Raw genomic sequence first — 16,767 nt, forward strand, 5'->3', positions numbered from 1 at the left:
TTACAACCTTTTACAAAGAATTCCTAGACATTAAACAACAACAAAAAACACAAAAATATATGTAAGAAAAACAAGAAAAAATCAAACTCAAAAGAACAGAAAAAAAAAAAAAATCAAAAGATATAATCAAAATGATTGGAAAAAAAAATTAGCAATAAAAGTATACAATCATATTCTAAACCTAGAATGACAAATTTCTTCATTCATTCAAAAGAAAAGACCTTATCATGAGAATTGTTTGTAGAAAATAAAAAACTTTTTTTAATATGTGAAATAGTTTCACCGTATAACAAACCTTCCAAGTCCCAAGTCGTAGAATTGAGTTTCTTGAAAAAACCGTCACGCTCAAAGTTGTAAGCAGGACAAACAAACAACAAATGATGTAAAGTTTCATGAACATTTAAATTGCAAAGAGTGCATGTGGCAGCCAAATCTATAACATAACCGATTTTACTGAAAACAACACGCAAAATTTGTTTGTTCGAGGTACGGAGTTGTGCAAATACTCGAATAAAAGACAGAGGACAGTTAAAAGTTAAATAGTTCTGATATCCATCTGTGGCTATAAGATCCCTAAATAACGGGTTATATGTTGACAAGGCCACCCTTTCAATTGTTTCAATTTCTTGTTTCGCGTAGTATCTTTGAAATTTCTCAAGAGTGGTTCTTATTCTTGATTGCGAAATGAAATCGCTATTTAGAATGTCTACTAAGTCAATTAATTCCAGTAGGTTCTTAAATTGAGAGACCCAATTTAACTTAATCGGGACGGTTTCTGAAGTATTGGTTAAGTTTTCGACTACTACAAGCACATATTTACTACACGGTAAAAGCTCTAAAAATCGCTTTTCTACTCTAATATCAGTCTTCTATTCCTTAAATGTCAAAATTAACCTTAATTTTAGAAAAAAATTGTACATGTGAAAAAATGTGGATTTAAAAAACATCCGACAATTTTTTCAGGTACGGACTCCTAAACTCATACTTGAAACTTAGCTAAGAACGCTCTCCATTAAATTACCCTTTTTCATTAGAGCCTTCTCCAAATTGAATCGATTTAGAGGATCATCGCCTATTTTGCAGTAGTTTCGGGCACGGAACCTATACCCAAAAGAACATCTATACCCAAATGTTTTTCATCAATATTTCTAAGCGTTACAAGCTTAGGGCTAAAATACGAATACCTTGACATAAACTTCATACATACAGAATTCACTTACGTAAACCATAGAGGAGTGACAGGGGGTATTTGAAGACCTTAAATCTGATTTTGCGTATTCGGAAAATTTATACCTTTTCGCCACCATCTCGGAAAATGATTTTTTTTTACGTTTTGGGCCATATATAGCGTTCTATTCATTCAAATTCGATGATTTTGTTGTCGTTGGACTTGCCTGCGTTTTATCTTGAAATCCATTTATGTCATAGAACTCGAACTCACTTTTTATGTCCTTTGCTTGCTATAAAAATTTCAGCTTGAAATCTCTTTTCGTTTTTGAGTTGTCGCGTTCACACACAGACAGACGATCAGACAACCGTAAATTGACTTTTTGGGTGACTTTATGAACACCTATACCAAAATTTGGTTTTTAACATAAACCACAGTACCTTGCTTCTAGACTATAATTTAAGGTATATATGTTTATTTATGGTATATCTATTTTAAATTAAGAGTATATTTTCAGTTTTATAATACAGTTTTCCATTTATTTAGAATGAATGAATCTTCTTACTTGTGTGTTCACATATTTATACAAAATAATAATAAGTAGAGTCTTCGGGGTTGTTTTGTTGGTCCTGGTTAGGTTACAGGTTAGAGGTTAGAGGTAAGTGTGTATCCTCCCCATACCTATGTATATGAAATATAAATAGAAAGTGTGTACGATGGTACCGTACGTACTTTAATTCTACTCTAAATAAAACTTTTGAATTAGTTTTGATGTTTGTATAACACATATATAAATATTATTATATACAGCTTGTATTTTTTGGAACTGTATATTGGAGAAAATCGCTACTATTGGCCAGAAGTTAATATCACACTTAAATTTTAAGAAAGAGACGTATTGGTCTATGGAATAATTAGATCATTGAAAGATTGATCTGTGTATATTTGAACAGTATTGTTCAAAGTTATTATGGTTCTTTAATATTCATTTATTACAACGGCTACTGAAACGAAGTTAAGCCTGCTATCGTGGTTTTATTTTAAGGGAAATGTTGTCGTGTAACAAAATGAATTTCCGAATAAATAAGTAAAATTTATAAAATTTTAAAAAGGCTGTATTTAGAGACCCATAGAGTTACGGATTGTACGTGTTGTTGTCGGTTACCGGTCAGAATTTTTTTTAATTTCTGCGTAATTGAGGTACATGAGGTACTTATATAATGGACCTGCTGAGTCTACACGCCTGGAATCTGGAGACTGGAGTTATTCAACAAATTATGCTAGGAATTTGTTTTGTTTCTTTGTAAGCGGTATAGCTCGTAAATGGTACAGTTTAGGATACTCATGCTAGAGGATTTTTTTTTCCTTAGATGTTTTTCTATAACACAAAAATAACAAAAATGAATGAGTCTAACACTTTATAGTGGCTAAGTATATTTCAAACAGGCAAATCGCTTTTAAAAGGTAAAATCGATTTTTTTTTTCGACTTTTATGTATTGTCATGTCAAAAAAGAACACTCCATATTTATCTATATAGATACCACAACCACGACTATGCAAAAAGCGTATATGCAGCTAAAAAACTACACACTGTATATTAAACTGCTTTGCTAGTGATTTATAAACATAATTAAAGTAGCGAATCTTGTAATTTAGTTGTTGTATTAAATAGTCAAAAATGAAAGTTCATTTTATATATATCACAACATTTTTAAGTGAAAATCGTATACGTGTACCAAACTTTTCATTTTGTGTCTGCGACGAAATTGGAAGGATAATAATGTTGTAGCTGCATTTAAGAATAAGATTTTAATGGACGCAATATTAGATAGAAAAGTCACTTTCTGTGAAACTTTTTCAAACCCACCCTAAAATGTTCTTTGAATCACTCTGATAAAAAGCTCTCACGGCCATAAAAATTTTTAACTAGTAGTCGAGCTACGGCTGATAAAAGCTACGAATATATTATAGTTTTAGTATATGACTAGGAAAATGACTTTCTGTGAAACTTTTTAACCCATCTCCAAAATGTTCTTCCTTCTGGTCAAAAAAATTTTTAACTAATAGTTTTCGAGCTATGGACGATCAGAGCTACATACAGATTATATTTATTCGCTCCGTGTGTGAGTTTCGTTTCCATGGTAACGATACACTACTTTAATTATAGAATTGTATGGATGCCTATATAATTGTATGGATTGCATTTAAGACTTACATTGAAAATTTAATATTATTGTATCACAAATTTAAATAAATAATTATGATAATTTACATTTGAAAAATAATATTTGTGCAATTTGATTTCTTATTTTCACAATTTTTAATGCATTAAGTTTAATTAATTCGTGTTTTTCAATAATTTTAATTTGACATTTCTATAGCATTAACATGTAAAGAATTGCAAATTAGTCATAACAGCCCCCTTTAACTCCAAAATTTTTCACTTAAAGCGCTGGCATCGATTTTATTGTCCCTACCATGACTACGCACACAACGAATAGTACTCATATGACTAGAAAAATGGCTTCTCAAATACAAATTAACACTCTGTATAAAATAATTATTTATAAATTATGATGATATAACAATTTTAATATTTAATAAAGAAATGCAAATTTATATATAAACATGTACTTACTATATATTGTACATACACAGCACATCATTTTAAGTTTAAGAAGAATAATTTAAATATTATTATGAAAAAAGATAATTGACTTTTAGAAATGATTTTTCCCGGAAATAATAATATGAAAATCGTAACATGAAAATTTATTTTTACTTTATTCCAGATAATAAACATGAATGTGTAGAATAAGGTTCATTACACTTTAAATTAGAAAATTGATCATCATAAATACAACTAGCATTTTTTTAAAAACTGAGCCGATTTTGAAGATAATCGCCAAGTTTTTAGTTTTTCTGGGTACGGAACACTTAATTTGCACTTGAACCTCGCATATTGAAATAGCTATGAACAACCTCCATTATATTACCTTTCATACGAAACTAAAAAATCAAAATCGGTTCATTCGTTTAGGCACTACGATGCCACAGACAGACGGACACACAGATAGACACATACACACACACACATACATAGCGGTCAAACTTATAACACCCCTTTTTTTAAGTTCGGGGGTTAAAAAGAGAGCGACTTACCTATTAAACTTACTCTTTTTCCTCACGCCTCCAATAACTTACCTTGTCAGTAGCTGTGACATCTTATTTTCGCCTAGTATCCTGAAAAAAAAACCATGGCTCCCACTCAAGAAAAGCTTGCGAGGATGCCATACCAAGAAGGTCTTAACAGATTATTAGATAATCTGAAAAACCAACAATTATAGGCATGGACCAGCTACGAGGGAGGGCGAATCGCCAAAAGCCTGTTGGGTGAAGGAAACTCGCTCGGTAACAGAGCCGAGGAGATCTTGAAACTAAACAGACCTGATATTATAGTCATCGTAGAGTTACTCACATCGATCCACTTTCTGTGTTACTGCCTGGCGCTCATACAGCAGCGAAGGAAATGCTTTGGTCCGGCCACAGTCGAACCAAAAGAAATTAGGAAACTCAGCGCTAGGCAAATCCTGGGTTTCAGTACATCAGTTGGTTATAATAGCCACTGAAAAGCGTAGCGGGGATGGAGTACAAGGGTCTATTTTGCTAGGTGCTCTGAACCATTGCTTCGAGGCCCGATGCTCGAGCATGGCCCGCTAACCTCCATACCCCCATACCCATCTGAAAAAAAACTCCCTGGAAAATTGAAAATTAAAGGATCATTCAAAACTAGGGCAAAAATTTTTAAAACTAGAATGATAATAATTTTTTATAGTTTTTATTTATTTATTAAATAATATAGCAGATATTAAATATATTTCAAAATTTTTATATAATAATATAATTATTATTATAATTTTTTTATTTTTTTTTTATGGTAATATTTTTATTTATATATATATAATCATATTTATTGTCAAGATTGTTTTACAAATGTTTATTACAATACAACATTTGAATTTAATCAAAAATATACAATACAACAATATATTTCATTCATTTTTTTATTTTATTTTTAAATTTACATATTATAACCAATATTTTTTTCTATTCATATTTTTTGATTAATTATTTAATTTTTATTTTTTTTTTTGTAATTTTTTTAATATTTTTTGTAAAATGTCATAAGTATTTATTTTTTATTCTGATAATCTAGTTTTTCTTTATTCATTTTATAATTATTTGTTTGTTATAAAAATCAACTGAAACCCAAAAAATTGAAAAAAAAAAAAAAAAATTTTATCGCTGCTCTAAGAAATCAAATAATAAAATAGTTTTTTTATCTTTAAATTAAAGGTATATTTTAGAATTTTCTTGAAAGAGAAAGATGAAATATAACAAAATAATAAAAGATTTGACAGATAAATAATATTTGTCATTTTTCTTTAATATAATAATGTTTACCATTATGACGTCAATAATGCTATATAAAATTTCTTTTTTAAATATGTTTTAATTTTTTCTGTCACTTACTATTTAATTAAAAATGACTTATTGAGAATATTATTTGTGTCTAATCTAAAAGATTCATGATTTATTCTTAATCTAATTAAATAACAAATAAGCATTATGACGTCAAAAGGCTATACATATCATTTAGAAAAGATTCATACGTGATTCATACGTGATTCATATGTGAAATTTTGAAATAGGTGTTAGTGCGGTTTTAACGTCACGGGCTCAAGGGCTATTAATAATATATTGATCAAATAAAATCATGATTTGAAAAATTAAATGCTTTCGAAATGAATATAAAAGAATTTAAAAAAAATTCTTTTTCGATTCAATTTTAAATATTAACAAAATTTTAAAAAAGCCATACAAATTTAAAGATAATTCCCCTAAAACCGGATAACTCTTTCAACCTAAACACAAATTTCTATGACTTTTTTATTCAAATATATATAGTTATAATGCATGATTTGTTTTTCTAGCGTATCGTAAATAACCAGGGATAATATAGATATTTCATTGATTTTTGTCACTCTTTTAAAATTTACGAGTGACACATGTATGTTTCTGGTGCTAGCGCTAAATATTTTATGCAATACGTCAGAAAAACAGGTTGTATAATATTTTTTTAATATACACATTGGAATATACAAAGAGGGGGGGGGGGTGTGATTTATATATTTTTTTACTCTAATTAATGTATTTTTTTGAAATAAATACAGAGATTTTTGTTATTCAATAGATATGCATTTATGTTGATATATATGTAGTTTTTTTTATTAATAAATTCTTCATATGACGATGTTTTTGTTTCATTTCGTTTGATTCTGACATATCGAGAATCGAAAATTAAATCATTGAAATCTAGATGTTAAAAAATTGTGGAAAGATACTACAGCGTCTGAAGTATATACCAACAGAAAGATAAATATGAATATCTTTATAAAAACGTTGAGATCGATTTTTCGAAAGGATAACAATTATTTTTTTAACTTATCACTTCCGACTTTTTCTGATAGAACTATACACCATAAGAAATTTTGAAAATTTTAGATATCCCCGATATTTGCTCTTTTTCCCTTGTGGCTCTCTCCAAACTTAACCACTTTTCTTGACGTACAGCTAAGAACACTCTCAATTAAACTACCTTTCAAATAAAAAATATAAAAATCGGTTCATCTGTTTAGGAGCTACGATGCCACAGGCAGGTAGACACACATAACGGAGATTAAAAATTGTGCTTTTAGAAGATTTTAAGCCTTTTTCCTACGTTTAGTAAAAAAAGAAAAAATATATCGTTTTTTGAGATTCCTCCATAAGAGCCAATGTATTTTATATCGATTTTCAATGATATGTTTCTTAAAAATTTGCATGGATACCAAAGCTGAAATTTTAAACGCATATTCTTTGAGTAAAAATTTACCTATAAAAAATTATGAGCCTTTAAAATCAATTATTATTGCCATACTCATGCATCCTTACGATTTGAAGTCTTTTTACTACGATTACAAACTGTATCGTTTTATTTCTTATTAATTGAATTTATATTAGGTTTTTGGTAGTACATACTATATTATAATAAATAATTAAAATAATAATTTTATTATTAGTGTATGACTACAAAATTTTTTTTATTTGATCTCAAAATTAAATCCTTTACTTTTTTTAACATCTAGATTGAGATTATTTATCTGCGTCTTAAAATATTAACTCCATTTTTATTTGCATATAAGAATAAAATTACTTTACAATATTCTTATTTAAAATAAAAAAAGAAGAAATAAGTTGTCTCTGTGTTATTTACATTATATTAAATCTATCATAATATAATAATAATATATTGGCATCCATTTTAATAAATTCTCTCTTGTAAATTTTTGAAATTATTTCATATTTATTTTATTTATTTATTAATGATAGTTATTTATAAACATTTAGAATTTACATATTTGGTTTTCTTGTTATATTATGAGATTAATATTAAAATAGTGTTGTAGTTATCATCCATTCATCTTCATCAATAAACTTAATAACAATGTATTTTGTGTTTATTTTAAGTAGTACATAGTTTCAAAAGTAGTTTCAAATAATCTTTGATTAAGTAGACTTAAATCTTAAAATCATTTCCAGAGTGTGGCATAAGTGGATATACAGGATGGATCATTCTAATCTATAATGGCTAATAGCTCGTTTTGTAATAAAATAATGAAAAAATAACTTAAATAAAAGTTGTAGAGTTTCATGAGGGACATCATATTTTTTCATCAAATTGGACCTAATTCTTCGTTGTGCTTTAATAGCCCATTTAGATTCTACACGGCAAGAGATATTAGAAAGTTGATCCTCATAAAAAAAACGAACAACTTTTGTTTAAAACATTATTTTGAAAAACGTTAATCTTCGGAAAAAACGACTTAAAAATATGTCATTATTACATTTAATCGAAAGAAAATACGCTTAAAGCTTATCGATAATTGTAGGTCAACGTACGGACACAGGCAATGTTCTTGCCAACTTTTGACTAAAGTATTTTTCCTCCTTCGAAAGCTGACAATTTTCGAAAAAATAGTTTAGATGAAAAATATTGTTTTTTTTTAATAAAGATCAACTTTTTAATTTAAAGTGTTTTTCTATCTCTTACCGTTTAGAATCTAATTTAGCTATTTAGAAAAATCCGAAGAACTATGTCCAATATGATGCCATCATGTCCCCCATCGAATTTTGTAAGAAAGTTTTAAAATTCATTGATTCAAGACACATTACAGCCTGAATGACTAACGAATAACTTTTTGTAATCGTATATCCACGTTTGCCACATTTTGTATGGTGTATGTGTGTATATATTTTGTCTGCCCGTTAATAGAATTCTATTTATATTAGAAATTTCGATAAATTAGTGTAAGACAAAATAACTATTTTATATGTTCTAGAATAACAGATTAAAAGATCATTTTGTAAAATTACTTAAAATAGTTGTATATGTTAATTTATACAAATAATTTTAGTTTTCGTTACTAATCGATTTTAAGGCGGGTTTTACCACTTTTAGTTAACTTTAATCGTAGATTAACGATTTTAACATGGAATAATTCGACGAAAAAAAGTATATCTTCGTTTAAAATTAATAAATTAGTAGATAAACCCGAGCCTAAATGTAGACAAATCGAATATTTGCACATTAAAGTTAGTATTGATGTATTTTCGAATTCCTCGAAATATAATTGGGAACCTTATTTGATTCAGCTTGATTTAACTTCATTTAACGCAAGTATGTACAATTATGGGCCGAAAAATTGAATCACATAGTTTTTTTTTTATAATATCGAACATTTTTTACTGCAACTTAAATTGAAACTACCTGGAAGTAGAATTAATTGGAACTAGATAGAAATTATGACCTTCGGTAGGTTTTTAAGTCATTAAAATTACAAATTAGTAAATTAAATCCAGCCAGTAGTTTATCTTGCCATGAAAAGAAGAGTTTCGAAATGAGACTTTTTTTGTGCAAGTCCTTTATTCGAATTGGGTATAGTGACCCAATTTTACAGACCATTTATGGTACATTTATTAAACCATACATATCGAGCATTTGTTTATGTATATAGAAAATTGGTATATTATCAAATTGTCACAATTAATTAAAATTTAAAACATGAAAATTACGAAAAAGAAAATATAAAACGATTATCTGTAAAATGAAAATGGTATTATTTACGGTTTAAAAAATATATATATATATAGATTTAATTTTTAACTTGATTTTATGGCGCATACAAATAAATACAACAATACAAATCACCATACAGAGTGTTCCAGAAGATAACAATACAGATAAAAAATCACCAGTAATTCAATATGGAATTTCCAACATGGAAGGAGAAATGCAGGAGTTGAATAGGTAATACTAGGGATTTCAATAAAACTTTATAAATACATTTTCTGATTAACAAAGTTTTCAAAAATCACAAAAAATTCCTAGATCATGGGGCTTTTTTTTATTATTTTATCGTTCAAAGTTGGCTGAAAAAATGATGAATCATATAGGTTATCCTTTTCAATTGGATATTTCTATAACAAAAAATTTAGAGAGTGTGATAAAAAACTATCTTAAATATTTAGAAAATCTTGTTGTTTATAATAATATCATAAAAGTATAAAGTTGTCGATGATATTAAAACTAAAATTAAATTTTAATTTAATTATGAGTTCATCGAAAACTCGTCATTTGATGAACAGAGACGACTATAGTTAGAGTATTGATGATTGAAGAGCGATATCTATATTATCAAATTTATAAGCAGCATTTACACACAGTATATTTTTGTAGTTGCGTGGTATTGTAAACCCTAAAATAACTCCTTACTTGACTACAAAGTATTTACCGTGCAATAAACAAAATTTTTTTACAATGCTGAAGGTTTACAATCACCTTAAACGATAATTTATTTATTGAGCATCATGAATGGAAATCCAATATTGAACTGAGCCACCCTGTAGGTATATAACGTTAAAAATAAAAAGAATACTAGAGTTACAAACACAATATTAACAACAGCATACAAAAGCCAGGTTCAATAAATTTTAATCTTGGATTAAATAGTATTAGTTAGTTAGTGACTTTTTTAATAAATAATACCCGTTCTCTTATAACTTACTTGTATTATATAACGAACGATATGCTTGGTTTTATAAAATATTATTAATAGTTGATTCAAAAAATACTTAACAAATCATCTTGGCTCTTTTTATGTACCTACAGGTTGATTGGCTTATGTTTTTAAAAGAGTGGAATTACTATTTTAGACCTTTGGAGAAGTATACGGCTTAGCCAAATAAGAAAAATAGCTCGAACGTCTTATCATCAAAATTCGTTGTGAATTTCTATTTAAGATCTGACCTGATCCCTCTACTCGTGCTGGTATGATCAGAACCGGAAAAAGTGATCAGTTTCTTCTTCTTAAATGGATAGTAAAATCAGTTCTACGACTACCTGTGTATGCACTGTGGTCAGTTTTAAGATATTGTCGGTTTCACTTAATCCTTTCACAAACGTCGGCAGTAGGATTAAATTATTGAAACTAAAATCATTTTTAACCCTTCGAACTAAAAAAAGGGGTGTTATAAGTTTGCCCGCTATGTGTGTGTATGTCTGTGTGTGTGTCTGTCTGTCTGTCTAGCGCCTAAACGAATTAGTCATCGTAGCGCCTAAACGAATGAACCGATTTTGATTGTTTTGGTTTTGTTTGAAAGGTTATTTAATGGAGAGTGTTCTTAGATATGTTTCAAATGCAAGATTAGGGTTCCGTAGCCGAAAATTTGTCAAGGGTTTTTTAAATTTTGTAAATTTCTCTTGTGAAGTTAAGAAATAAACTTGACTTATCGTTTGATCCTTGATGTTGAATTTAGAACAAAGGAATTTAAAAATTCAAAATTTGTTTGATGGAAATCTGCTTTCACTAAAAAAGTGCAAAATGTATTCATTTGTACTTGTTTTTTTTTGAACCAACTATAGTATTACATGTAAAACAATAAGTTATTACCACTTTTTACTTTTTATTTATTTATTGTAAACATAAATTAGAAAAAAAACAAAACTTAAAAAAAAATTTGTAACATTTTTTTTTTTCGTATTATTTTTACTTTTTTTTTTTTGTAATTTCATCTAATTTCGTATAAAAATCTTTTTTATTTAATATATATAATAATTTTTTTTTCTGGTAAGCTCATTATATTATACAATTTTATTTATTTAATTATTTATTATTATTATTTTTATTTATTTATTTATTTTTTTTTTGGGTAATATAATGTTATAATGTTTTGTTTTTTGTCTGGAAAAATGTTTTTTAAAACTCGAAGTTCGATAACTTTGCTATCACACTATTTTTTACTAATTTTTGTTGTTTTTTCTTTTTGTTTTAGGTTTTTTTTACATATAACGAACTATGCTACAGATAATTACTTACCAGCTAAAGATATTTTAGTAATTAAATTTTTTTTTTTTTTGTTAATAAAAAAAATCAAAAATTTTGGTATTTACTTTAAAATTTTATCAAGTATCTAAGTATAATTTGTGTCTAGGTGGAAGTTTTTCTATAAAAATTTTCTATGAGTTTTTTTATTTTAAAAATACTCAGAAGACAATGATCAAAGTAATCATTTTCTTCTGGGAAATTTCAAGTTCAAAAGTTTTTAAATTGAAATTATTTCTTTTTTAAACAAATCGTATTAGGAAACTGTATAAAAAATTTACCTGTAATCATTCACTTAAGAAGAAATACCCAGAATTATTAGATTAAAATAGTCCCTGATAATATTCTTGGATTTTCGAAAAAAATTACTATCCTAGAAAAATTTTATGAAAAACTTTAATTTAGAGTTGTAAAGATGTCTGCATGAGAAAATTGAATTGTTAAAGTCTAAAAACTTTTGAAGATCTTGGTTACAAGAAGAAATAAATTAGAATAAAAAAGGAAGGAATAAAGCAACTAATTCTAGTCAAGTATTACACGGCCCTGTACTATTATTAAAATTGAACTAATACATATTATTCTATCGGAAGACACTGATGGAACAATGATAAAAATCATTATTCTTTTTTCATGATTCATGGTGTATGCAAATTATAAAATATTACAATATTGACATGTTAAAATTAGCACGCGAGTAATGAAGGGTTGAAAAATATCATATAATATGTCTTATGAACAATGGTGTCTGCTAATCCAGTCAAAATATACATGAAACTACAGAAAAAACACAGTTCTTATCTGAGCGATGAAATTGAGACCCATTTACCGCCCCAATAATTATAATTGCCGCTATCTGGATTCGAACCTGCAACCTTCCACTCAGTAGTCTAACGATTCAAGCCCATTGTGACTTAGCTAGCACGACTACTGAGCCGGTAACATGTAAATCATTTATGTAAAAGTAAGTTTAAGCAACATGGCGTCAACTTTGCGCTGTACAGGTGATAATATGGTTGCCACAGCCCTTGACGTTTCACCCCTACACCAGAAAATATGTACTGAGTTACCGAATACTATCTCTACGTAAGTATTCGAAGAGAACTACATAAATATCGTACAGGAATAAATCGCATAGGGTTTGAGGGGAGATCACATAGTTTCTTTACTTCGGGTACAGCTGCTTTTGTACGGCACTAGGTTTTTTCTCCATTTTTTATGAGGTTCATCTGTACCTGTAACTGCTAATTCTCACCTGTACTCCGTAAAACTGACCCCATGGTGCTTAAACTTACTTTTACATATAGGAGTATCTTTTTCAACTGATGGTTCATGGATTCCTGATGGTTCATTTCACCTGAAAAATTTTAGCATGGGCTTGTAGTCTAGTAACATTAATGGAAAATTTTGACAATGCATTTAGAAAGTTATATTTAATGTATATCTCTTTGACATATTTTTTCAAAACTAATATTTATTTTGACTGGATCAATATGTCATACGAAGAAAGAAGGTTACATTGTCAATAATTAGTGTAAAAAATATCTGAATATTTCATAAAACCAAATCAAATATGTAAATAATAATTGAAAAAACATTCGTTAAAACATTTTCTCATAATATATCATCTATCTACAGTAATTGTAATAAAAATATATAAAATCAATACTAAAGTAATAAATCAAATATTAATATAAATAAATATAATTAAAATCTAATTATCTGTTTTCTAAATATAATGTAATATATAATGTATAAAATACAAATGGATTATACATATCTCTCATATACTTATAATATATATATATACAAATTGATTAATTTCAATATTTCAGTTTATAATATGATTTTCTAATATACATGTATAATAAAATGTATATACAGGGTATGACTGTGATATAAAGACTGTTGATAAAAATATAAAGACTAATAAAAGACTTCGAAATAAGGAAAACAAAATGGTACCATGAAGTTGTCGAAAAATAGCGTGTTTTTTTAGAAGTATTCGCCAACAATTTATAAAAATAGGAATTGTGAAAATAAAAGACAAAATTTTTTATTTAAATCTGTTAGAAAATAGTTAAATTTTCTATTGAAACCAGAAATTCTGGTAAAAACAATTCGACTCAAAAATGACTTCAACGTGGATCAGTTAATGAACGCAATGACAGGGTTAATCAAAAAGCTAATTGAATAGACGCAGACCCGTGCTGACAAACCGTGGATCAGTAAATGAATGCAATCACAAGGTTAACCAAATAGGTAAAAACCGGCAGATGCGTTAATTAAAGGCATGGTCAACCCTTTGATCAGTAAATAAACTCAATCGCAGGGTAAACTAAAAAGCCAAAAAACCTGCAGACCCGTGCTAATTCGACCCCTATTTAAGGCACATGTCCAATCCGTGAATCACTGAGTGAACGCAGTCGCAGGGCCAACGAAAGTTATTATAGTACCGCGTTGTTTTGACAATTTGTAATGTCCGAGTATGCTGACCAGAGATTTATTAAAACCCAGGTATTCATGTCTGCTTCTCGCTGCCAGCCAAGAAGGCTGGCATTACCATGGAAAATCCTAAAATAAAACTCATGCACGGTGCGAATACAAGAATAAAAATACATCAAAATAAGGTTCGCATAAGCTTTGCGAAAAAGTAAAAGTCAGCTTCTAGTATTTTTTATGTTTATCGCCAGAGTTTTCTAACCAAAAAAGATGTCAATCCTCCAATGTTGAACCTATGAATTTCTTTATTTTTTCTTTTTTGAATTACTTCTATTAGTCTTTGAATTTTTTCTAAGACTTTGAGATACGATCGGCCCTGTATATATGCCAGTATATGACATTCGATAATAACAATTTTTTTTAGCTTTATACTGTCCGTTTGAACCAGTATAAGACGGCGATATTTAAATAAAAATTATTCAGAGAAATTATTCCAAAAACTATTCATGTCGATTTTGAATTTGGTAACGAAAAATTAATTTTTATGTTATATTTTTTTTTTATTCGCTAGAAAAGCCACTTGTGCAGATTTTTTGCAAAATATTCTCTTTTCAAATATATCTTTTATTACAGGAATGATTTTGTTTTTGTAGATTTTCAAGATTTTGTTGTTTTCTTACGACTTATATAAACACGAAAGTTTTCGTAAAACTTTCCAATCCGATTTCGATTCCAATCTTATTATTTTATCGAAATAGTTTAAATTTGCTATCGTCCGTCTTACACTGACACAAATGGTAAAAAACTAAAATGATAATTTATTAATTATAACTTTTATAAATACAAAAAATATTATAAAGGTTTTTTTTTTTTTATATTTCTTTTAGATTATTATTTCACTTAAAAACTATATGGTTGGGTTTTTATACAGAGTGTTAATTTTATTTGGTGAATTGCTAATTAATCAAAATAATATTAAATATTGCAATACTTTATATTCTTTTTTGATTGTCGCTCATAAAAACCTAAACATTTTTTATTGTAATTTGTCTCAACTTTACCTTCTAAACCAAGATGCATTATACTTAAATGTAAATTCTGACAAATGAAAGGGGGTTTGTGAAATATAAAGGTCTAAGATTTAACTATATTCTCACCCTCAGATAATGTAAAAACGTCTCTCAAACCTCAACTAAGCGAAGAGCATTAACCTCTTTTAGGCACCACAGTCAATTTGAAGTCCGAGAGATTTCTGTAAATACCGTTTGACCAGGCCTGCTGTATGATGTTCTTGAATAGCTCCAAAGTGTTTTGGCTGGAGATATGACAACCCTCATTTTATGCACCTATTCTCACTGAATCTGTTACCAAATTTATTCTCAAAAAATAAAATTAACACCCCTTATACATCGATATACACATTCCACAATTAAATTTGTAGGGGTACAATATTATTATTTTTTTATTAATTTTTTCATTTTAATAATTTTTTTTGTTTTGTTTCGATTTTTATTAATAAATATTTTATTTTTTCTTTATTTTTATCGTAACATAATTATAATAACATTTAATGCAACTAATAATGGAAGACTCTGGATTATAATAAATTGGTTTATTGGTTCAGCACTACCCTCAACTAATGTCACCCATGGGGGATTTGTTTGTGGATTTGTATTATCATATTTGATTGTACGTACATCATCAATTGGCCATACGGATTGTGTGGTGATGATCGCTGGTAGGTCATCCTCATAATCATTGTTCCCATGACGACCTTTTTGACCGGGTTGACGTTGTTTTTTACGTGTTTTGTTTGAATTACTACTGTTGACATTTGCTGATGGTTTTATTCGGGATTTTGGGAAGACATCAATGAATCGAGGCGGAGGTTGAGTTGTTGTGGTTTTTGATGGAAGATGTAATTCTGTTAACGAGACAAAAGAAGGAAATTAAAATCGTTGATTTTATTGCCAATTTTCATAAAAGTATTTTCCGTGATTTTGAATCAGTTCGGTAAATTTGCTAGTTTTAAAATAAGATGAGAATAATGTCTAGAAACGGGCAGGAAGAGAAGCCTTCAGGAGTTATAACTTCGATTGACTTGTAAATTTTCAATTGTGAACAAAACTCAAATTTTCATCAAAGTGCTATAGGTGAAAATTCAGGGATTTCGTGCTTTTTCATCCTCGTTTACTGGAGCCAAAGGGGCCTTAAACTGCGTTGAAGTGAATAAATAAATTGAAATGCCATTTGTAACACCTAATGAGATACTTCTCTTAACCGGTAGTCACTTATTTTTAAAAGGACGTAAATTTTATATGATAAAAAAGCAAATAAAATAATTTTTATATGCAAACAATTTTTTTAATTAGTTTAATTGAATTTAACTGTGAAGAAAAATAAAAACGTTCATAATAATTTAATTTTCAAATTAAAAAGAAAATGTTCTAGCAAAAATAAAATAAGAAAAAAGTAAATATGATATTGAGCAAATGTTTTTTTTCGTTTAGTTGAATATAGTTTTCATTACTGCATTCTAATTTTTATTACTCAATATTTTTTAATTATAATTATTAATATCATTTTTAGAAAAATAGAAAATACATACAACAAGTGTTAGTTTTTAAACAGGAAATCAAATTCAATTGAAGTAAAATTTTACACAGTCTCCCAAA

The 16,767-nt window shown here is 28.0% G+C and overlaps 1 protein-coding gene across 1 annotated transcript in view; it reads right to left on the minus strand.

Moving 5' to 3' along the window:
- Positions 1–15,033: 15,033 nt before the first annotated feature.
- Positions 15,034–16,767, minus strand: part of LOC123294231 (lachesin-like) — a 206,450-nt gene continuing 204,716 nt past the window's right edge. The window contains exons 8-9 of the mRNA XM_044875347.1: positions 15,658–16,016; positions 15,034–15,048 (exon numbers count right to left, since the gene is read on the minus strand). Of these exons, the coding sequence (XP_044731282.1) occupies positions 15,034–15,048; positions 15,658–16,016 (374 nt within the window). The remainder of the gene's footprint in view (positions 15,049–15,657; positions 16,017–16,767) is intronic.

The sequence above is a fragment of the Chrysoperla carnea genome, chromosome 2, assembly GCF_905475395.1.
Source record: "Chrysoperla carnea chromosome 2, inChrCarn1.1, whole genome shotgun sequence".
Classification (NCBI taxonomy): domain Eukaryota; kingdom Metazoa; phylum Arthropoda; class Insecta; order Neuroptera; family Chrysopidae; genus Chrysoperla; species Chrysoperla carnea.